Raw genomic sequence first — 25,507 nt, 5'->3', positions numbered from 1 at the left:
GAATTGCTCTACATTTTAACATTTAAATCTATGTGTTCATCAAGAGGAACACAGCTTTGATAGGGTTGAAGAAGTTTCTCTTCCAAGTGCCTTTAAAAGAAATTTTCTGTTATAGAGGATGACATTCTCAAGATGCTCATAGTCACACCTTTCAAAAGTAAAGACACAAGGGGTACCTGGTGGCTCACTCGATTAATAGACCAACTCCTGGTTTTGACTCAGGTCATGATCTTGCTATTCACGAGTTTCAGCTCCACATCGGGCTCCATCTGACAGTGCAAAGCCTGCTTACGATTCTTTCTCTCTCCCGCTCTCTCTCCCACTCTCTCTCCTTCTGTCTCTCCTTTCTCTCTCCTTCTCTCTCCTTTCTCTCTCGTTCTCTCTCCTTCTCTCTCTGTCTCTTACCCACACATGCTCTCTCTCTCTCTCTCTCTCAAAATAAATAAACTTAAAAAAGATAAAGACATGATGTCAAATAACAATGCAGGAATAAGTGGTGTGGTCTAGGTACATTATTAATCTAGCATGATTCAGAGATAGAATTTAGAATATAGTACATAGAGGATGGTACATAGAGTACATAGGCTGCAAACTAAGCTTTTGATAAAAAGTTGGACAACATTATGGAACTTATTAAAATGGTGGATTATATTCACTAATGAGACCTTATGTCTAGATATTATTTCCTATAGGTTAAAGGCAGATCCATGTACTTTGACAGTTACTCAAGCAGGTAGTGGAGATAGTGGACATTTCTGGGTAAAAAATTTGAAAGCCTAATTGGAGTGTGTACCTGAATAGATAATGCCAGTAGCTTTCCAAGGAGATAGGATAAAGTCTGTCTGTGGTTAGTGCTAAGATATTCAGGAGGAAGTTTTAGAACTATTTTATTAGGAGAAAAGAGGGGTAGGTGTTCAAGTGTGCAAATTCTGTGTCATTGAACTTGGCTGGGATAATTTAATCCAGGAGCAGATTTAAAGTTGTCAGTTGCTCAGTGCTTCTTCTTCTTTTTTTTTTTTTTTAAAGGACAAACACATCTAATTTGTTTACCACATCTTTTGTTGTAAAATATTTCCTAGGTCATGAAATTAGTGATTTGGTTGTTGGCCAAAGACCAACTAATGAGGGTTTCCATCAAAAACCTTTATTTTGGTTTTTAGGATAGTTGATTTTAAGCCATTCTTTTGGAAAATAAGTAGCAGAGTCATTTGCTTCTTAATATGTGATAATACAGTGTTTAAATCAATACTGATCTGAATAATGAGGGATGCATCTTTCTTATCCAGAGGAGTTCTTGCATTGCTAAGAAGTGAAAAAAGTATGTCCCTTTCTGTCGTTGTGTCACTTAGAAGTTTTAGCATAATACATTCAAGTACTCTACATTTATAGCATCTAAATCTTACTTATTTGTTAAATAAAGGAAATAAAAATCCTTGAACAATTTTAAAAGGTCAGTAGACTATTTTATCTTTGTACTAAGTATTGATTCAAAGTGTTACAAGGTCTTGGCAGCACTTTGCACTTTAGCTTTTTTACTGCAAATAGCATGTGTCCCAATTACATAATTAAATAAGTGCCTGTTTCCTAATTTCCCTTTGGAAACTAAGAAGACTCAATTAACTGTTTGCTCAGGAGACTTAAGCAGTTTTATAACATTCATTTACCTTTTTTCCTACATAAATTAACTGCTTATTAAGTGAAGAGCCTTTTATATTTATAGTTTACATCTATCTAATTGAGTATTTTATTAAAAAATGTTTTCAGGAAGTCCGCTATGTAAATATTAGATGATAAGGAGTATGAGAAAAAGATTTCTGCCTTCAAGGATAGAGCTATGTTAATGTAGAGATGACACTTAGTCAACTAATTATACCTTTCTTAAATTATATATAAATTAAATTTTTTGCTTTGACTTGCAATGTCATCAGAATGAATGAGACTTAAAATCTGCTTTTAAGATTTCCAAGAGAGATAAATGTCATTGAGAGATCTAGTGTTACCAGAATTTAACAGTTTTAAATACTGCATTTAAGGTTTGACTATTGATCCATTTTTCATAAAATTACAAAAAAATAACTGGATTCTTGATACATTTCTGTTCTCAGGGAGTAATAACATTTTTTGGAACCATCATTACATTTATTAATCTAATTGATAAGTAATTTTATTTTGTGGTGAGGACCCAGTATTTAGAATCTTGGGTTCTTCTACTACTTTCTATTTGTGCAGTCTTGGGCTCTGACTGCCAGGGTTGCTGCGAGGATTAAATGGGATTGGGTGAGTAGAGTGCCTCACTTAGTGGCTGGAACAGAGTCTATGTTCAGTAGAGGTGAGCTGCTTTTATTATTATGATCATTGTATCACATTACGAAATGGAAGATTGTTTAAAAAAGAACTCAGTATAAATTGAAAGTTTAAAAAATCCACTTACTTCTATTTAATGATTTAACATATTTATTGAGTACCTTTCATGTGTCAGATGTTATTTTAGGCACCAGGGATATAATAGTGAACACAATAGGAAAAATGCTTCTCTAATGGAGTTTACATTCTAGGCAACAATAAATAATAATTAATGCAAAAAAAAGTTGGGAAAGTAGGTATTATTTGAGGAGGCTCTTCCAGTAGTTTAATATCAAGTATTTAGTGTTTGTCAGTGTGGTCAAAATACTTTCAGAGACTGTTACTTTCTCTATCTTTGTGTCTTGGTGTTCTTATTAAGTTAATGGGGTCATATTCATATACTATCAGTTCTATTGAAGGAAGAGAATCGCCTGTGCATGATGAAATTGAGAGGACTCCTGTTTCCATTTTTATACAGTCACTGTTTGTTTATTCATCACTGCTGATCCAATTAGGAGCTAGTCCAGACTTAATTTTTCCCATTGCTGCTTCTGCAGCTCATCCAGTAGCTTTTTTATCATGATCCTAATGATCAGGGCATTTGTATTCAGGGATCATGATAAACTATTCTGTAAGTAAATTTGAAAACAAATGATCGAATGAGTTTTGAGGTAAATTTTGATTGAGTTTGTGATTTTGAAGAATTGTATAATAATTCCTACTTCTATAGATCAATGTGGGAATAGAAAAATATTCCACTTTGCAGTTGTGCAAAAGATGTGGGGTTTTCAAAAATTCTATTTGTGGATATTTTTGTTTTAGTTAGGAGTGTGATTTGTAGTAAGATGTTCTTATTCTTTCATACAAATGAATCCTTTTAGATGGTGAGAATTGTTGTAGCTACCAGGGATATAACTGAATAAAACAAGTCCCTTCTCTTACAGAGCTTGTTTCATCCAAGTTGTGAGAGATTCAGGTAATGCGCAAGTAAATATATATAGCATTGAGGAATGGGAGAGGAAAATAATGGCGTTGAGGAGAATAAAAGCAGATTCAGTAAAATAGGGAGTTCTGTTTTACAGGGAGGGCACTGTTTTACATAGGGAAGTCAGGGAATGCTTCATTGATTGGGGTTAAACAGAAACATGAAACAAGTAAGGAAATGAGTTGTAAATATCTAGGAGAAGAACATTCCCTGGTTGCTTTGTTCCTATTTAATTACCAAAATGGAGACTGGTTAATTTGGAGGGAAGCTTAGGAGAGAAGAGAACTTTTTTTTAATATTTATTAATATTTTTGAGAGAGAGAGAGAGAGAGAGAAAGAGTGAGCAGAGGAGGGGCAGAGAGACAGGCAGACACCAAGGAGACAGAACTCAAAGCAGGCTCCAGGCTCTGCACTATCAGCACAGAGCCCAATGTGGGTCTTGAACTTGTGAACTGTGAGATCATGCCCTGAGCTGAAGTTGGACACTTACTTGACTGAGCCACTCAGGCACCCCAATGAGAATGGGTTTTAGAGGTCACTCAGAGGACATTGATATTAATCTGAGTGGGAGGGGAAGCCATTAGAAAGTGAGTGAATAGAAGAGTGACATGACTTCAGTTAAGTTTTTGTAGAACCTGGCCAATGTGTAAGGCATTGGCATAAGGGGAATAAGGACAAAAGCAGGGAGACTAGTTATGTGGCTTTTATATTAAAACAGGTGCAAGGTGATGGTAACATGGGCCTCAGTGATGAGAAGTGGTTGGATTTTGGATATATGTTGAAAGGAAATCTGACAGAATTTGCTGATACTATCTGGACATGAAAGAACGCGGGCAGTTTTTTTGGCCTGAGCAATTGAAAAGATTGACATACTATTGATAAGATGAGGAATACTGTTGAGTAAGTTTAGGTGAGAAAACTCAGATGTTTTGTTGGATATGCCAAGTGTGAGACACCTGTCACCTGTCAATGTATTTGAGTACTTTTCTGGATATTTGACTCTGGCATTTTGGGAAGAGGTTTTGGATGACTACTGAAGAAAGGTATAAACCTAGTGAGTGATACTGTTTGATGACTTACTTAAAAATGGATAATAATATTTATTACTGTCAAGTCTTAAATACTTCAAATGTATTAAAATCCAGTGTTTTCTATTTTTATTTAACTTTAAGAATTTGACCTACAGCAAGGAAAAGGGGCAAAATACTTGGTTGTAACAGTTTAGGGGGTTGCCTTAATTTTTAATCCTGTGATAAATCTGAAGAAATAGGAGGGAATGTAGGTCAAGAGCTATTTGAAAAATACCAGAAAAGTTACAGCTTCTAAACATTTTTTTTTTTGTTTTTTTAAGGATTAGGTATAACTTCCCCCCCCCTCAATTATCTTAGGAAATAAGAAAAAAACCTAGATTGAAATAGAACTAAAAGTATTACTCTGTAAAAAAATGAATGTTGTTAATAGCAATTCTTCTCAAACTGTTTCAAAAAATAGAAGTGGAAGAAAAAGCTTCCAAACTCAGTCTGTGAGTCAAGCATTATCTTGATTCCAAAAGCAGACAAAGATCCCACTAAAAGGAGAATTACAGGCCAATATCCCTTATGAACCTGGATGCAAAAATTCTCAACAAGATACAAGCAAATTAAATTCAACAATAAAAGAATTACTCACCATGATCAAGTGGAATTTATTCCTGGGCTGCAGGGCTGGTTCACTATTTGCAAATCTGTTAGTGTAATAAACCATATTAATAAATGAAAGGATAAGAATCATACGATCTTTTCAATAGATGCAGAAAAGGCATTTGACAAAATATCCTTTCTTGAAAGGAAAGTAGGGATAGAAGGAACATAACCTTAATATCATAAAAGTCATATGTAAAAGGTCCACAGATAATATTATGCTCAATGGGGAAAAACTGAGAGCTTTTCCCCTGAGATCAGGAATATGACAAGGATGTCCATTCTTACCACTCTTATTTAACATAGGACTGGAGGTCCTAGCCTAATCAGACAACAAAAAGATATAAAAGCATACAAATTGGCAAAGAAGAAGTCAAACATTCACTCTTGACAGATCACGTGATACTCTGCTTGGAAAGTATGAAAGACTCCGCCAGAAAATTGCTAGAACTGATATATGAGTTCAGCAAAGCCACAGAATATAAAATCAACGTACAGAAATTGGTTGCATTTCTATATGCCAATAGTGTAGCAGTAGAAAGAGACATCGAGGAATGGATCCCATTTACATTTGCACCAAAACCCATAAAATACCTAGGAATAAACCTAACCAAAGAGATTTGTACACTGAAAACTATAGAAAGCCTATGAAAGAAATTGAAGACAAAGAAATGGAAAAACACTCCATGCTCATGGATTGAAAGAACAAATATTGTTAAAATGTCAATACTACCCAAAGCAGTCTACACATTCAGTACAGTCCGTATCAGAATAACACCAGCATTTTTCACAGAGCTAGAACAAACAATCCTAAAATTTACCAGCACCAGAATAGCTGACCCTGAATAGCCAAAATAATGTTCTTAAAAAGAAAACCAAAGCAGGAAACATCACAATTCCAGACTTTAAGCTGTATTACAAAGCTGTAATCATTAAGACAGTATAGTACTGGCACAAAATCAGATACACAGATTAATGGAACAGAATAGAGAACCCAGAAATTGATCCACAGATGTATGGCCACGTAATCTTTGACAAAGCAGGAATGTATATCCATTGGAAAAAAGACAGTTTCTTCAGCAAATGTTGCTGGGAAAACTAGACAGCTACATGCAGAAGAATTAACCTGTACCACTAGCTTACACCTTACACAAAAATAAATTCAAAATGAATGAAACCTATGTGTGAAACAGGAAGCCATCAAAATCCTGGAGGAAAAAACAGGCAGCAACCTGTTTGACCTTGGTCACAGCAACTTCTTGCTAGATATGGCTCTGGAGGTAAGGGAAATAAAAACGAAAATGAACTTTTGGGAACTCATCAAGATAAAAATCTTATGCATAGCAAAGGAAACAATCAGTAAAACTGAAAGACAGCTTATCGAATGGGAGAAGATATTTGCAAATGACATATTGGATAAAGAATTAGTATCCAAAATCTATAAAGACCATGTCAAACTCCACACCCAGAAAACAAATAATCCAGTGAGGAAATAGGTAGAAGACATGAATAGACACTTATCCAAAGAAAACATCCACATGGCTAACAGACATGTGAAAAAATTGCTCAACATCACTCATCAGAAAAATACAAATCAGAACCACAATGTGATAACCGCCACACACCTGTCAGAATGGCTAAAACTAACAACTCAGGAAACAACAGATGTTGTTAAAGATAGATAAAAGGGAACGTTTTTGTATCCGTGTAGCCACTCTGGAAAACAATATGGAGATTCCTCTAAAAATTAAAAATAGAATTACCCTATGACCCAGCAGTTGAACTACTAGAAATTTAGGTTGAATATACAAATGCTGATTGGAAGGGGCTTATGAATCCCAATGTTTATGGCAGCTCTAGCAACAATAGTCAAATTATGGAAAGAGCCCAAATGTCAATTGACTGATGAATGGATAAAGAAGTGGTATGTATATATGTATACATATATTTATGTGTATACATACACACACACACACACACACACACACACACACATACAATGGAATGCTACTCAGTGATCAAGAGAGAAAGATAAATATATCAGTTAACTCATGTGGTATTTAAGAAGCACAACACATGAACATAGAGAAAGGAAAAATAAGATAAAAACAGAGGCGGCGGCAAAGTATGAGAGACCTAAATACAGAGAATAAACTGAGGGTTGCTGCAGGGGAAGTGGGTCGGGGGATGGGCTACGTGGGTGATGGGCATTAAGGAGGGCACTTGTTGGGATGAGCCCTTGGTGTTAAATTTAAGTGATGAATCACTGGGTTCTACTCCTGAAACCAATACCACACTGCATGTTAACTAACTTCAATAGAAATAAATTTTTTAAAAATGAAAGTTTTTGATTCCTTTTTCATAGTTTATTTTTAAAGTACAAATGATAGTATTTTTCATATGTTTATAATAAAATTTATATTTATTTAGGGTATTTGACATTTTATATGTTTTTTTTTTTTTTGCTAGTAACTAAAGAAAAAATTTTGGTGAAATTTGGTACTTTACTAAAGGTGTATATGTCATATAAAAAAGAGAGGGGGCAGCAAACCATAAGAGACTCCGAACTGTAGAGAGCAAACAGGGATGCTGGAGGCAAGGTAGACTGGGGATGGGCTAAATGAGTGATGGGTATTAAGGAGGGCACTGGTGATGATGAGCAGTGGGTGTCATATGTAAATGATGAATCATTAAATCCTACTCCTGAAACCAATATTATAGTACATGTTAACCAACTAGAATTTAAATAAAAACTTGACACAAAACAAAGTAAAACAAAAATAAATCACAGTGTAAGCTACTATAATGAAAGTTAACGACAGTTCTCCATAGTCCTTATAACTGATCATATCTAATTTTAATTGTCCTTCAATTGAGTTTGATAGGGAGAAAAATGGATAAAGGTTAAAGAAAAGACTCTCAACACCCCCCTCCTCCCACCAGCCCCTCTTGTAGACCATAAGGAAAGAGCATACAAAAGAAAGTACCGACTGTGGTACTTTTTTCCTGACCCTCTTTGGTTAACCTGTGATGCACTCTCTTAGCATTTCTTCAGTAGAAACAAGTGCTCCATTTATCACTTTTGTAGTTGGATTTATTAATCACTCTTGTTACTTAATATTTATGGTAATTATATTTCTTATTTGAGAAGATTGTTTATAGCTTATAAGATCTTGGTTTTAGTATTGTATCATTTTTAAAAATAACTGATTTTTATGAAAAATCTTAGTTTCTATGGTATAAAAATTTAAATACTAATGTAATGTCTAAATGTATCGTACTTTGAACATTTTACTGTTTATATTTTACTGTAATTTTATTGTGAGGATAAAGTTTTACTTTTAATTTGTTTTAAAAAACTTTGCTATTTTTCTTAGCATAAAGTCTTAAAATTCTGTCATTACACAGAAATTCAGGTTGTTTTAGAATTCTAAATTGGAATACTATGGTAACATCAGCTTTTTTCTTACTCCTATTGTTTTATATACTTAAAAATATATTTATATGTTTATATATTTTTATGAATTATGTTATAGAAATATATATTTTAAAATTTTCATAATTCTCTTTATCTTAGAATTATGTTTAAAATAAATTGAGTTATTTTAGCTGTGATATAAGATTTTACTAAAACCTTTGACTAAAGCTTTTAAAAGGTTGACTGAAAACTTTTTTTTGTAATCGGTATTTTTAGATCCAAAGGCAGAAACCAGATTATACATCACAGTCAATGACTTTGAATTTCATGTCTATAATCGTTCGGATCTTTATGGACGTCTTCAAGAATTGTTTGGTTTGGAACCAACAATAATTCCACCCAAGAAAGAGGATGATAAATCACGGGAAAATGGAAGAACAAGAGCGCAGTCTAAAATTGAAAGGTTCATTGTCACACTTGAATTTTATTAATCTCTAACATTTAAACATTTGCTTTTATTAGAATATCACCAATGCTACTCACCTCAACACAACCTAATCTTTTTTTGTAGTTTGACTAAGACTTATATTCAGATAAATCATTCTATAATTCTTTTATAAATTCAAGTAATACAGAATTATATAATATAAAAGCAGTCCTGTTCTGCTAACTGGTCCTGCTTTTCTCCATATTGATGACTGTTGTTATCTGTTTGGTTTTTTTCCTTTTGAATGCATGTACATGAATACATACACATGTATACATATTTAAGATGCATATACAAATAATATGATTTTGTTTCATCTGTTTCTGGGCTTTCTAAGCTGTTACATTGACCTATGTGTCTATTTTTTCACTCGTACCACACTGTCTTGATTACTGTAGTTTTTTAAATTTTTTTATTGTTTCATTACTTTATACATGTTTCAAAGTTTACCAACTTGTTAACATTAGATAAGTGCACTTTTTTGCATGTCATTTATACAAATTATACCTTGGGTGGCTCCATAGCTCGGGTTAGAGCACTGGTCTTGTACAAATTATACCTTAACAGAGCTTTAAGAAGTAGTCCAAAATATAAGCCCAGATATCCTTCTTTTCCTAGGAAATTAGGTTGGCGTTGATCACTGTAGTTTTAAAGGAAATCTTAAAGTCAGGTAGTGTCAGTCCTCCAACTATGTTGTTTTCCTTCAACGGTGTGTCTGCTATTTTGGGTCTTTTGCTTCTCCTGTAAACTTCAGAATCAGTTTGTTAATATCCATAAAATAACTTGCTGGGATTTCATTTGGAATTGTATTGAATCTGTAGATCAAGTTGAGAAAGACTAACTCTTGATCATATTGAGTCTTCCTGTCAATGAACATGGATATTATTCTATTTATTTGACTCTTTGATATCTTTCATCAAAGTTTTATAGTTTTCCTTATGTAGATCTTCTATATATATTGTTTAATTTATATGTAAGTATTTCATGGTATTATCTTTTAAATTTCAAATTTCACTTGTTCATTGCTGGTATATAGGAAAATGATGTACTTTTGTATAATATTAACTTTGAATTCTACAACATTGTTATAATTGCTTATTGATTCCAGGAGTCTTTTTGTAGGTTCTTTCAGATAGTCTACACACAGATTGCATTAGATTGTGTCATCTGCAAACACAGAAAGTCTTATTTCTTCCTTTCCCGCCTAAATCTACTCCAGCCTCAGTAAACAACTTCTGTATTGCATATGTTTCTTCTCTATGGAAGACTGTTAATATTCTTTGCCTAACTCATTCACCCTTCAGGTCCTAGCTCTCCCTGATCCTTCTGTGTGTGTCCACCGAATTTTCTTGTTCCCTATGGTAACACTTCTTGCACTAAAACTGCTTGTTAACCATTCTTACTCTCATTCTAGGCTATAAGTGCCCTCAAAACAGAACAGTTGTCATATTATAATATCCCCAGTCTCTCAGCTCAGTGCCTGGGATGGAATATCCATTAAATACATACTTGAGAATAAATGTTTTCATCTACTTTTAAAAAGCTATTAGGTATGCAGGGCTATCAGCATTCAAAAATCAACAGGATAAAAATGAAAAATCAAATGATCATGTCAATAGATGCAGAAGTATGTGACAAAATCCAACCCCCATTCATGATTAAAATCTCACTGCAAAGTAGGAATAGAGAACTTCTTCAACTTGATAAAGAATATCTATAGAAACCCTACAGTTAACAATATTCTTAATGGTGAGCAACTGGAAACTTTCCCACTGAGATCAGGTACAAAGCAAGGATGTCCCCTCTCACCACTCCTTTCCACTCCTAAGTACTACCTACTGCAATAAGACAAAATGAAATAAGTTAAACATTTTGAGAAGGAAGAAAGATGTGACAATTCAGGGAAGAGATGATCATCAATTGGGTTGGTAACCAGGAAGAGGGAGAAAGGTGGATGTATTCTATGTATATTTAGGCAAATGAATCCATTAGACACTGATAGATTAGATGTGGAGAATGAGTAAGAAGGAAGATTCAGTAATGAATCCAGGTTATAATTTAATCAATGGTCATACTCAGCGAACCTTAGAGAAAGAGGTTAGAGTGGAGGGAGTGAAGTCAGTTTCAAATTTTGTTTTAGGCACTGAGGACTACATTAGTGGAGATGGCTTCAGAAAGAAGTGGAGATTAAGAAATAGGCCTTGAGTTCTCATCTGAAATCTTTAGTGATTTGTTGTGAAATATGGTATCTTAAGTTTTTTATAGTTTGTGTGCAGCCACTTTCTTTTTCTTAATCTTGGCCTATTATTTTCATTTTATTGAGAGGAAATTATTTTGTCACAAAGTGAAGATAAGGAAGGAAATAGATCAGTTGAGTTGTCAAAAGTGCTTAAAATAATAGAAAATGTCAAAGTGACTTGTACCTTGGTCATTTGTTGTTTAAATAATTTAAGTTGCCTTAAAAATAATTCAGATTGTCTTATAAAATGTCATATTGTAATATAATGAGTATGACTGATATAATGAGAACATATCATGATTTATACTTTTGTCATTAAATCTTGTCACTCTAAAAATAGTTGTTATTATACCTTGCCAGTCTAAAACTTGATACATCATAGAGTACATTCCAAGAGTTATTTAAAGATATTAGTATTCTGTTAGATGCTGTCATTATTTTGTTTACTGGAGTAATCATTATATGTATTTGGAAAGTTACAGCTGGTATTAATGAGTATTGTGAAGAAGCCAAGTGTATTCTTGGCTATTTAAGTTTTTCTTATGTATGTCTATTTTTATTTTTTTTCTCTCAGAGTTAAAGTAAAAACAGAATCTCAAGACCCTACTTCTTCATGGAGATCACTTATTCCAGTCATAAAAGTCAATGTGAGCACAGTAAGTAAATTCTAATGCAATTAATGTTTGGTGGGTTAATAACAGAGACTCTTATTTTTGCAAATAAACTTTTCACTTAATAAAATAAAGTAATTTTTAGAGTGTTTTTGTTCCAAAGTTCATAAAGTGTGAAAGAATTATTTTAACACCAATACTCTCTTAGCACAAATTTATTAGATTATATGGGCTGTTTATTCACAAGTACTTAAATTTCTTTAAACCTCGGTCTAAATTGATCAGTGGGGTCATTTGAATAGTATATAGTTCTATAGTGGAATCAACTAGTTGTTTGAAAATGTAATTAGGTCAACAGGGAAAAAAATATGGCCTGTATATTATGTCATAATATCTCCTATCTACTTTTAGGGACGTTTGGCCTTTGGAAATCATTACCAACCTCAAACTCTATGTATCAACTTTGATGATGCTTTCTTAACTTATACTACAAAACCACCTTCCAGTCATCTTGACCAATTTATGCATATTGTGAAAGGAAAGCTTGAAAATGTTCGAGTCATGCTTGTTCCCAGTCCAAGATATGTTGGTCTTCAAAATGATGAGTAAGAAAGTTATAAAAATAATTTCTTTATATCTAATATAGATACCAATTAGAATCTTTAGCATCCTTTTAAGTTTTTTTTGGTTACAAATTGGGCAATAATTGGGTATATTTCTCTATTAAATCAGTTAACAGTGTAGTCTTACTTTATAAGATAAATGGATATACTATTCATTGATGAACTCTAATTTTAAATATTTTCCTAAAAAATTATAACTATAATGATACCTTTTTCCTTCTCACTGTATTTGGGAAACTTATTTTGGGCAATTAAGCCTTCATTGTTTGTTTGTTAGAAAATTTACCTTTCAGGTAGATTTGTATTTCCGGATGGATGAATTACTAGTATATTCAACAAATGCAGTATAGTGGAGTACTGTTTTCTGAAGTAGCTGCTTCACATCGTATGAATGATACCCACTAGTCACATTGTGTGAAGGATGCACATTAGACTCCCCCTCATTGTGATGGGGAGGAGAGCTCTCACGTTTTTATGTTATTCTCAATCTCTGTTTTTTTGTGTGTTGGAAACTCTGTGGTTGCATTTGTGTCATTTAAATGTACATGTAATGACTTTCCACCAAGTCGCAGCTTTTATCTGTGTGTGTAGGCAGTATAAAGTTTATGAAGTTATAAGAAGCATGATTATTCCTTCTTAGTTCTAACTTTTGGCTAGCTTGCTATTAGATTTTTCTGTGGATTGGGTAGAATGATGGAGTGCCTTTCCCTATTTGAGGACCAGGGAGGCTGTATGTTTAGCTCATCTCACTCTTTGTAATCACAGATTTTGCTAAGCATCTTGTAGAATGTGGGCTGTGTACATGTTTCTATATTTATGGGTAAAAGTTACAATATTGAATAAATCTGGATTTTGTGAAAATTACTAGAGTAAGATAAAAGAAGTTTTGCTATTTTTGTTAAAAGATTTAAAATTGTATTTTTCACTCTTCAGAAGTGTGATTAAATGATATTAAACATTAACTTTTGTCACTTAATACAGATTTTTAAAGTCTATTTTGAAAGAGTGTGTGAGTGTGCACATGAGTAGGGGAGAAGCACAAAAAGAGGGGGAGAGAGAGAATCCCAGTAGGCTGTGCACTGTCAGCCTGGGGCCTGACGCAGGGCTCTATCCACAAACCACCATGAACTGAGAGATCATGACTTGAGCCAAAGTCAAGATTCAGACCTTAACTGTCTGAGCCACCTAGCTGCCTCCATTTAATACATACTTAGAAGAAGATTGCTGAATTTGTATATATTATCTGATGATTGAGAAGCTCATTTTGCTATAGAAGGAAGATATGGTGGTGTATGGATGACAAAGAGAAGGGTTGCTGAGTCAAAGCAAATAAAAAGTAATAGTTTGTGAGAAAGTGATTGTAGAGACATCCATTCCAGAGTGTATTGAAGTTGATCAACTAAATATTTTTGGAAATAGATAATATAAAGTTGTTAGAAATAAAAATGACTTAACATTTTAAATTTAATGTTTCTGAAAGATTAAAGTTTATTATTAGATATATATAAAATATTTCTTATTCAGTTGTAAAGTATTATTAATATAAAATGTTGAATTTTAAGTTTAATTCTAAATTTGTATTGCAAATACAGAATATAATTCTAATAATCATTGTTCTTCTCTTGCATTTAAACTTTGTTTAAATTGATTTCTCTCATTTAAAACTTAAAAAATGTAAAACAACTTTTTTCTTTTTTCTTTCTGAAACTAATATATTGACTAAAAATTTTTCAGTACCACTTTATTATTTAGTCTAATATGGAATATTATTTAGTCTACTTATGGAACACTTCCTTGTTCATGTGAAAGATGTTTACCCTTTTCAAGATGCTACAGTTGATTGTTCTTCAGATTTTTTTCTCTCTTTGTTTTCCCCTATTAACTATCATAATTAGAATACTGAACATTTTATATTCTGGAGATGTATTTAGTTTGCCTTCTCCCCTCCTCTTCTAGACCACCAAGACTAATGGGAGAAGGTTTTGTGGTGATGCAGTCAAATGATGTTGACATCTACTACTACATGGATGAACCAGGTATTAATCTTTGAAAGTATATTTCATATAGGGGCACTTTCTACAATAGCCAAATCATGGAAAGAGCCTAAATGTCCATCACCTGATGAATAGATCAAGAAGATGTGGTGTATATATATACAATGGAGTATTACATGGCAATGAGAAAGAATGAAATATGGCCATTTGTAGCAAAGTGGATGGACCTCGAGGGTGTCATGCTAAGCAGAATAAATCAGGTGGAGAAGGACAGATACCATGTTTGCACTCATAGGTCTAATAGGAGAAACCTAACAGAGGACCATGGGGAGGGGAAAGGGGGAAAGAGAGTTGGAGAGAGAGAGGGATGCAAATCATGAGAGACATGGGGAAGGCTGAAGGGGGAGGGGTAGGGAGGAAGGGGAGTGGTGGGTCTGGAGGAGGGCACTTGTGGGGAAACAATAAACTATTAAAAAAAAGAAGAAAGTATGTTTCATAACTATAATCTTGTTTCTTCTACAAAATGTTGATATTTAATAATGTTTTAAGTCTCCTTAGTAGGATAAAATAAACATCAATAAATGGTAAATGTGGATGTAAGAATAGTTGCCTAAAGAATGTCTGTGTCATTTGTCAAAAATTAAATATTTATTTTAGACCAAAGGAGAACAATATAGGAATCTTTGGTTCACTTCTGTTCTTAGAAGTATACATCAAACATTGTGAACATAAATGACCTTGTGTGAAAACCTCTAGGGAACATGATGACAGTTAACGTAGTTCATACTATCTTAAGAAAAAAATCAATAGTGTATTAGATTTGAGGCTTAAAGTTTTAAGGATTGAAATCTAGCTGGTTACAATGCTTCACAGATGGTTTGAAACTTATAAAAGTAGCTAAACATTAGAGTTTTAGCTCTTTTTCTTACTTCTGACCTTTTTATGTCTTTCATGGGATTTATGAGGTCAAAGTATTTTCAAAATAAAGCTAGATTTAGTATTTTCAAATAAAGCTTTTTCACCATATTGCCATGTTCACTGTTGGCAAAAGCAGTGGTGGGTAGAGCTGTTGGTGCTTTAGCATGAATTAAGGCTGTGATTCCAAACTGTACTGGTAACCGCTTCTTTTCCACGGCCACACCTTTATTGTAAAACAGCACATGCCAGCATCTCTTTAAAATGTCTTTGATTAAGCAGTAACAATTATTATTTTTTTAAATAAATTTTGACCCTGGAGTAAACTTTTCAGTATTCAGGTGTGATAAAATGACAAGTACACATAATGCAGATATACAGCATACCACAGTATTCTGATGTGTGGGGGAAAAGTACTTGCATAGTAGAGTTTCAACCGCAACTGTTTGCTCTTTTCATGGAGCACCAGTTTCACTTGAAGGAGCAACTAGGGACCAACTACGATTTTGAATTTTCATATAAAAATTAGTATTTTGGGAAATTTGGGTCTGCCATTGTGAATGGGAGACTTTTCTATGAAACCAACAGTGATACTAACAGATTAATTTTTAAAATGCTTAATAATGAAATTTATCAATATTTGGTAAACATATACATGTCTCTGTGAACTGATATTTTCCAAATGCATATATTACAAGGTCATGCCATGGTTTAAAGATCTATTCAGGGTATAAGAGAAGTAAATTTTAAGGTATTGGTATGAAAAATTTAGTGATAGGGTTTCAGATTCTGCATTGCAACTAACTTGTAAGAAACTACCACATGCTGAATTTTGGTGTAGTGTCAGAGAAGAAGACCCAAAGTTACCTGAAAAAACTATTAAATACCTGTTTGTTTGAGGCCAGGTTTTCTTCAAATCCTTGAACAACAGATTAAATGCAGAAGCAGCTATGAGAATTCATTTGTTTTTATTAAGCCGGACATTACAGAGTTTTGCCAAAATGAAAACAGTGCTAACACTTATTACCAAATTAATTTGTTTTAGAAAAGATGGTTATTTTTCATAAAACGTATTTTCATTAAAAATGGAATTTAAATTTTACTTAATTTTTTATAGTTTTTTCATATTATTAAATTTTATTAAGCATTTCATTATTTACATGTAATTAGCTCAGTTTTATTAAACATTATGTCAACATATAGTGTGTTCTTTGTTACTTTAAAAGTAAAGTTTATAAAAATTGCTCAATTTCAATTTTGAATGCAGTAAATTTTGAAAGAGATAATACCAAAAAAAATCCCACTTAGCATCTTTACTAATTTTATGAGTGTAAAGAATTACTGATATCAAAACATTTTTAGAACTCCAGATATAGGGAGTCTTTTAACAGTAATTTTAAGTAATTGCCTCTATATTGTATATTCTGCAATACAGGACTTGTTCCAGAAGACACAGAAGAAAATACTGAAGGAGAAATGAGCAGTGAGGATTGCAAATTACAAGATTTGCCTCCATGTTGGGGATTGGATATAGTTTGTGGTAAAGGAACAGATTTCAACTATGGGCCATGGGCTGATAGACAGAGGTACTTGAGTAAATTATATTTCTATTAAATCTTTAAATGTATTAAGAAACTATAATTTTTAAAAAGTAGCTTAATATTATTATAAGCTTTTTTATTATGGCAGAGTAAGGTATCACAAAACATTTTAATTCAAATTATAACTTGTTTATAGAGAAATTGGCATAAGCAAGTTCTCAAGGAGGGCCTAATTCTTTAGAAAAATGGTAAATGAGGAGTGAATTTGTTGATTTTTGTGTTTTATCTTTTGTATTTAATCAGTGAATATGCCTGGAGTTGGGGCTGTAGAGATTCAGATATGAAAGATATCTGTAGTTTAGTTTTACTGAGGATAGAGAAACTATTTTATTAAGTGCTGTAAGATAGGTAAATAAAAAGTCTCAAAGAAGAACTTAGAAAGGTACTGTACTAGTTTGCTAAGGCTACCATAACAAAGTGCCACAGATTGTGTGGTTTAAACAACAGACATTATTCACAGCTTTGGAGGTTAGAATTCCTATATCAAAGTGTTGGTAGGTTTGGTTCCTTCTGAGGGCTGTGAGGGAAGGGTGCGTTCAAGACTTCTCTCCTTGTCATGTAGATGGCTGTCTTCTCTCTGGCCTTCCCATGGCCTTCTCTTTTGTATGTTTTGTAGGCCTCTGTGTCCACATTTCCTGGTCTTAGAAGGAAATGACCCAGTCAGTCATATTGGATGAGGACCCACCCTAATGACTTCATTTTAACCTAATTACTATCTAAAGATCCTCTCTCTAAACATCAAATTCTCAGGTTCCCAAGATTAGGACTTAAAAATATAAATATGAATTTTTAGGACACAGTTCTTCCCATAAGAGGTACATAACTCATCAGAGGAGAGAAGAATTGGGGAAGACTTTTTAGTAGAGGTAACATCTGAGTTGAATTTTGAAACCTAAGTAGGAGTTAGCCAAGAGGAGGACAAATAATTGAGTCAAAAGAAGAGTTCTGCAAATGCATGATGACAGTGAAGATTTAGTCTTAAAGTTTCTACAGGTTGTTTGATTTGTAGATCGTTAAGAAATAGAGATTTTTATAGTAGAGGTAATGGACTGTGAATGAGTCTTTTTTTATTTTTTACTTATTCTGTTAATTTTGAAGTAATTCTTATTTTAGTATATTCTGAACATTTTTCTGCTTATTAAAGAATTTTAAATAAAGAAGGAGATATTTACCACTAATTATGAAGGAACATCTAAATTTTTATTTAAGTAGATGTTGCCTAAAGTTAGTTTAGTTGTTTTATTCACAAATTAGCTTGAATGGAGAAATACAAGCTAAATCATTCACTGAAGCAGGTATTACTGGACCATTGATGGACTAATGAAGAGTGCTGATGGTGTCTTGATATACTGACTCTTTTTAATCTTGTTTTAAAAAATACTTTCTACCCAGCACTATTAGAAGAATTTTATACACTGTTAACTGGAATGTTCTATTAATCTTTGTATCTCTAGTATGTAGGAATATCTGCCCCATTAAATGTAGCTATTTAACAATTGTGTCATAAATAAATAAGTTTGCCATTTGAAAACTCTTGCAACATGCTAATACAGTACTTCATTGAATTCTGGGTTAGGTTATTTGTTAGACTTGAACGTAAACAGCTTAAAATTTTAGGTTAGAAAATGCTTTTCAAATTACTGGATTTAAATTTTCTTTTTATGACAAGGTTTTTCCTATATTATGGGAAAAATACAGCCATGCTGTATATGTATAGATAGATAGATAGATAGTAGAAAAGTTGGAAATGAGGGTTTTTACATCCCATTAAGTAACAATTACAAACTTATATTTGAGAGGAAAAAATTAAAAATCAGTGTTTTAACACACATATGAAATATTTTTCCATTTCTAAGACTTGAATAAAGCATGATTATTCTTAAACTATATTAATTTTGCTACATTAAAAATATTAGAGGGGCGCCTGGGTGGCTCAGTCGGTTGAGTGTCCTACTTCGGCTCAGGTCATGATCTCACGTTTGTGGGTTCGAGCCCCACGTCGGGCTCTGTGCTGACAGCTAGCTCAGAGCCTGGAACCTGCTTCAGATTCTGTGTCTCCCTCTCTCTCTGCCCCTGCCCGCTCACGCTCTGTCTCTGTCTCAAAAATAAATAAAACATTTAAAAAAATATTAGAGTATATTTACACATTAAAATCCAAAGAAATTCTTTTACTAGATGGCCATATTCACTTCTGGGGAGGTGATCTCTGTATTACATAGAGAAATGACAATGAAGTTAACATAAAAGAAAATTTGTTGTATGAACTGTTTTCAGAAGCCAGCCTAGGATAGAACAGCAGTACCTTTCTTAACCTGGACTTAGCAAAACTTTTCATGTTTATTTTAAAAATAGAAGAGAAAAGAAAACTAATGTAATACTTCTCACTTACATGTACAAATGGTACATTTCCTCAGTTGTAGCCATTTCTTTTTCTTCTTCCTGATTTTGAGTTTCTATACATATATGAATTATAAATAAATAGTAAGGTCAGTTTTTCGCATCCACTGAGATGTAAGAAATTTAGGAAGAAATCTGAACTATTTTGCTATTGGGTGTTAATTCACTCAGTTTTGTGAAAAGTTTTTGATCTCTGATGTAGAATGTCTTTTTAGCTTGTAGATTTTGATTTCATTTCTACCACCTTTTCATGATTTTCTGAATCTTTAAGATATTCAGTTTTTCCTTCTGAGAGTTTTCATGACAGTTGAAATATAAACTTTATGAGATTTGTACTTAATCCTTAGATGATAATTATAATAATGCAAACATTCCTGACATTGTCTAATTTCTTACTGCTTTCACATAAGTACTTTCATTATATTTTCACACTTGATTCTCATAACCCAGTGAGATACACAGGAAAGTATGGTAAACTTACTGTATACCTTTGAGAAAATGGAGAAGCAGAGAGGTTCAGTGATTTAGGCAAGATGATGCTATAGCATCTAGATCTAAGATTCAAACCAGCCCTTCAAGTCCACTGTTCTTTTCATTATATCCTGCTACCCACAAAGAATTCATTTTCATCTGATGATCATATTGGATTTTTTTTTGTCTTTTATGTCTTTAATAGTCTTAGTTTTATATATTTGTGTGTTGTAGCCACAAACATTTGCAGAACTTTATTTTCCTTTCATACACACTCATTTAATCATGGAGAGTTATAGTCTATGATGGGTCAGTTTGAAAATTTTGTTCTCTTCTAATTTTTCCCAATCTTCTTTATTCCAAGTTGCATTTTCTGTTACAGGTGACTCCGTTTTCACCCTTCCTGTTTAAATCCATAAACCAAGTAGCATTTTGTTACTGCGACTCCGTTTTCAACCCTTTCTGTTTAAAATAGTCCATTTTCATCTAGTGATCATATCGGATTTTTTTCTTTTATGTCTTTAATAGTATTAGTTTTATATGTTTGTGTGTAGTAGCCAACACATTTGCATAACTTTATTTTCCTTTCATAAACACTCATTATTTATGGTGAGTTACAATCTATGATGGGTCAGTTTGAAAATTTTGTTCTGTTCATCTAATTTTTCCCAATCTTATTTATTCCATGTAGCATTTTCCATTACTGGCAACTCCGATTTCAACCCTTTCTGTTTAAAATCCATAAACCAGCGCCTTCTCTGAATTATGAATAACGTTACATAATTTTGACTGACATAGGAGATTCTAAAATGGAAATTCCTTGGGTTCATTCATCTTTGTTAAATGATGAGGGAGGCAAATGTGTTAGAACCTTAGCTTCTTTACTTTCTAGAGATCTATTACTCTGCAGACTGTTTGATAGAATATTGATGGAAAAGAATGATTATGAAAAATAATAGAAATACCAGCCATTTTTTCCATCATCATGTACTGCCAATGTATGCTGTCATTTCATTGTCAGATCTATTCTGTAACACCAGTTATGTTATTTTATAGAGGAGAAAGCATGTCAGGTGTCCTCAGAAGGCTTCAGTTACTTAACCAGAGTAGAATAATGATTCTAATTACACCATTCTCCTTCAGTTCTTTCTTTGCATTTTGGACAATTGCGTTACTTGTAAGAAGAAATTATAAGTCTTTAATTTCTCACAGAATGCTTGAATAGTGCAAATTTGTTCTTACCTAGATATCATTTGACAATACTCAAAGCTTATTGCTCTCTGAAAGTATAAAACATTGGAGAAAACAGTCTTGGTTTTTACTGAAAAGAAATTAGAGTAGGTGTTATTTTGTGAGTTAATTTTTTTCTATTTCATGTCCAATTTTTAAATGAGATAGCAGTGATAGTATAAAGTTAGAATACTGATATTGCTCCCTTATAAACATAATTTTGCTTGAATAACAGGTTATTCTTTCCACCTCCTTATATAGAGATTGTTTATGGAAGTTTTTCTTCCCGCCTGATTATCAAGTTCTGAAAGTTTCTGAAATTGCACAACCTGGGAAACCACGGCAGATCCTTGCTTTTGAACTGCGAATGAATATTATTGCAGATGCTACAATTGATTTGCTGTTTACCAAAAATAGGGTAATTATTGAAATAATAAGTAGAAAATAGTGTTTAAAATTTGAACATTATTTCCTTGAGTCTTTTTCCGGTGACTAGTTCTATACTTAGATTCATTTCTATGAGCTCCCCACCACCTTCCTCTGCAATAATTATATGTATTGCTTTCATTAATTACCAAAAGCAGAAAAAATTGGTAATAGATCTTTCTTCTATAGTCTTGTTCATTTTCTCCCTTTATTCTTGACTAAATTAGTGTATTTTTGATAAAATTTTGAACTTTTGTTCTTAGGAACTCTTAATACCTATTTAATATCTTTGATTATATTTTGTCTGTGATAATAACTGAAAAGGAAAGAGGGGAGTATAATTAACTAGTAAGAAAATCATTGTTTTATGTGAATTAACTTTTTTTTTCTTTTGGTAGGAAACAAATGCTGTACATGTAAATGTTGGAGCTGGCTCATATTTAGAAATTAATATTCCAATGACAGTTGAGGAAAACGGTAAGCTGAAATGAGTACTTTTCTATTTTAAATGATTAATAGGGGAATAATTAGCATATAAATAATAGTTTGGTAGTCCATTTAGACTAATATTAATGGGGTTTTCTTTGTCATCTTTCTATTACATTTACTTAACAGTACATATTACAAAATTAAATTACTTGTGTACCTAGAGAGAAGGGGAAAATGTTTTAATCAAATTAGGTCTTATGCTTTCATTATACCCTATATTCTATTTTGTAAGATTCAGCATAATTTGTTTAACATATGTTTTCCCTGTTATCTGTTGCTCTGTGTAAGCGCTGTGTCTTTTTTTTTTTTTTTTTTTAACTGATGTAAATTTGGTGCTGAACCCAGTACCTGGCACATGGTGTGTGGGCAATACTTGATTGAATGACCGATAGGTTCTGTTTTAGGTTATATTGTTGATAGATTTTGTCAGAGAGTAAACCTGGACTTTGAAAAATATAACTTTAAGGAAGTAGAACATTATATATTTAAAACACTAAGTAATACTCTAATTTGCTATAGTTTCAGCTGAGCTAATCTAAATTCGTTATGCATTTGAAATTTGGATTCTGATACAAGTTAGTAATATGATTAAATACATTTTGTTAAATTTATCAAAATATTATAAAACCTTCATTTTTCCTTCCTCTTCCTTTTATTATATTTGTAGTTGAGAGGAATTAAAATGAAATTCTGCTTTATTCACTTCCTTCAGAGTATAGAGAATAGCAACTTACTCATATTTTTAAGTCAATAACCAACAATGTTACTAGGGGTACGTATAATTAGAGTAATTTTTATATCACTCCTGGCTTTCTTTACTTGTTTTTGTCAACTTTTTTTGTTGCTGGTGTTAGAAGAAAGCCGGTGGGAGTTTACTACGTTCGTTAACTTTCATACATGGGTAGTAGTCAGGTCTGCCAGGTCTGCCTGCTTAGATAATCAGTTGTGAAATGGTGACTGAGAATGATATAGTGTATCTTTTCCCTGTAACTTTGAGGCTATTTTAATGAAGAGTTACACCTTACCTTTGCTAGTTTTTAAAAGAGTAAAATCATACTGAGTCTTGAGGTACTTGTTAGATGCTTGAGATTCTCTAGGACTGGTTGGTTGAGGGTAGTGCATTGGAGAAAACATCTTTTAGGATAGCCCTAATTATAGGCTTAATTACATATTGGGAAAAAGTTGAGGAGTGCACGAAGTTGAAAATGGTTCAATTAAAGGATGCTTCTACCACTTTTAAACTGATATTGCACATAGGAAATATTTGTGCAATTTTTTTTTTTTTTTTACAATTATTGGTACACAGGGTAAGGGAGCCACTGAGGGCTGAGCGGATCAGTACTTCAAGCATATTTATATGGGAATTCATGAGAAGTGCCACAGCACATTGGTTTGTGGAACTATGAGTTAAGGGTCTAAGGAAAGCCCAGTCAGGTTCTTGCTAAAGGTTAACTGGCTTTTAAGATAACTGAGAGGAAAAATAGACTTAAATCTTTAGACATTAACAAGATATAATTCAAATATATTTAAAACTTTTTTCGGAAATTCAAGCGTTTGGGAAAAAAATGCCCAGAGCAGGATGTGTGTTGAACTAGCTGTATAATAATGACCATGTGTTAGTGTACATAGAAGGGCAGCCCTTCAAGAAAAGAAGTGATATAATCTATGCTTTTCTGTTTTTTTTAGAATGAGGCTATGTTGTTTGCTAGCTGTCATGACATAAGGAATAGCTGTTTAGAAACTATCATTACATAAGTTACAGTTGAAAATGATGAAAACAGGTACCCTTGAGTCTGAGGGAGAAGAAAAGACTTGGGATTTGTCTTTAATAGTTGAAAACTGTCATTTAGAGAGTAGACTTATAGTTTTGCACTAGAAAGAAAAGTCAGAGTGGATACTCTATGAAGGTGGAACTTGCCTTTATTAGAGCCGCCCCAAACGAGAAACATCACCTATTAGGTAGCAGGCTCCCCTCATTGGGGGTTATTTTTATAGTGTCTGATCACTGTTTTTCAGGGATTCCTTCTTTGGGTGGTGATGGGGGTTGTTTACAGTACAATTTTTAAATCATATAGATTTTTTTTTAGGTTCGTAATTTTTATGTTTTCACTTACTAGGTTACACTCCTGCAATTAAAGGACAGCTCTTACATGTTGATGCCACCACCAGCATGCAATACCGCACCCTTTTAGAAGCAGAAATGTTAGCAGTAAGTCTAGAATATACAATGATATGTATACATACATGAAATCTGAATTTGATTTTAATTTTTTAATATAAAATTTTAATGACCAGGAAATCATTAAATGGTTCACCTTCTCATTCAAGAACCACTGGTCCTCTTGGCCTTATTTTGTGAAGAGGAGTAGATTTCCAGTGCTGTGGACTGTGTTTGGCATCTCTTTTTTGCCCTGCTTCTACTTCTGCTTCTGGGCTAAGCGAATATAAGGCACAATGCTAATAACATGGTTTTGGTCTTTAAAAATATGAAAAGTTGTAAGAATATATTTTTAAACTTCATTTTATGACTAGACTAATTCCTGTGTTGTAAATAAGACGATCTTTCACTATATGTTTGGGCCCCATTGGATTCTCTCTTATGGCTTAATAAGTCGTTTTGCTTTTTACTTGATGAATGAGGTAAAAAGAAAATTTTATTGATACCCTAGAGCGCTACATATTATAAAAAAATATGGAAAAGTTTCTGATTAAAAAAATTTTTTTCTGTTTTTTGTTTATTTTCGAGAGACAGAGAGAGACAGTGCGAGCTGGGGAGGGTCAGAGAGAGAGGGAGACACAGAATCTGAAGAGGCTCCAGGCTCTGAGCTAGCTGTCAGCACAGAGCCCGACGTGGGGCTCGAACCCATGAACCGTGAGATCATGACCTGAGCCGAAGCCGGATGCTCAACCGACTGAGCCACCCAGGCGCCCCATGAAATGTTTATGATTAAAATCACAGATTGGAGACTCATTAATCAGCAGATTCTTTATCAAGGACAACAATAATAACAATAATATTAAAAGCCACTATGTAGAATGGCTGATATTCAGAGAGGATTCTTTTATAAGATGGTATCATTAGGTCCTTAATTGTTAAAAAAAAAGTGTATTTACAGATGATATATATTTGTATATATATAAATAAAGTGAAAGGAAAATTTTATAATTACCAAGAATATATTGAATATCATAAATGTATATTAAACTGGCATTCAGCATTTTAATAAATTCCTGAGTTCTTGCTGGTAAATGATGCTGCAATAATGCTATTTCTAGTCAGGCAGCTCTCGCCAAACTTTGGCAGATGTAATACATGATAAAGCACCATGTCAGATCTATAATTACCAGACTTCCAAATGGGAACCTGGGAGGCACTCATGACCACACATCTGTATGATAGTATGCATTGTGCTCCACATCCCCAGCCATGAGCCTTTCACATAACAAATTGGGTTCAAGGAGGAATGAAGGATATTGACTATTGCTCTTTTAATTTAGCTACAGTACAGTATCAAAACTCTAGCCTGATTTGTTGTTCTTGAAGTTTTTTGGGCATATAATGACTTAGGATTTCAAAGAGTTAGGTGTAACCGTTGAGA

General features: G+C 33.1%; 1 protein-coding gene across 8 annotated transcripts in view; it reads left to right on the top strand.

Annotated features, from left to right (window-relative positions):
* The window catches only part of KIAA1109 (KIAA1109 ortholog), a 197,858-nt gene that overhangs the window by 22,758 nt on the left and 149,593 nt on the right, over positions 1 to 25,507 (top strand). For all 8 annotated transcript variants that reach the window (XM_029941360.1, XM_029941381.1, XM_029941348.1 and 5 more), the window contains 8 exons: positions 8,702 to 8,888; positions 11,726 to 11,807; positions 12,174 to 12,367; positions 14,342 to 14,421; positions 16,730 to 16,880; positions 21,255 to 21,411; positions 21,818 to 21,896; positions 24,026 to 24,117. In XM_029941360.1, the coding sequence (XP_029797220.1) occupies positions 8,702 to 8,888; positions 11,726 to 11,807; positions 12,174 to 12,367; positions 14,342 to 14,421; positions 16,730 to 16,880; positions 21,255 to 21,411; positions 21,818 to 21,896; positions 24,026 to 24,117 (1,022 nt within the window). The remainder of the gene's footprint in view (positions 1 to 8,701; positions 8,889 to 11,725; positions 11,808 to 12,173; positions 12,368 to 14,341; positions 14,422 to 16,729; positions 16,881 to 21,254; positions 21,412 to 21,817; positions 21,897 to 24,025; positions 24,118 to 25,507) is intronic.

The sequence above is a fragment of the Suricata suricatta genome, chromosome 1, assembly GCF_006229205.1.
Source record: "Suricata suricatta isolate VVHF042 chromosome 1, meerkat_22Aug2017_6uvM2_HiC, whole genome shotgun sequence".
NCBI lineage: Eukaryota > Metazoa > Chordata > Mammalia > Carnivora > Herpestidae > Suricata > Suricata suricatta.
Note: the sequence above shows the minus strand (reverse complement) of the source record. Positions and strands in the feature narration are given on the sequence as shown.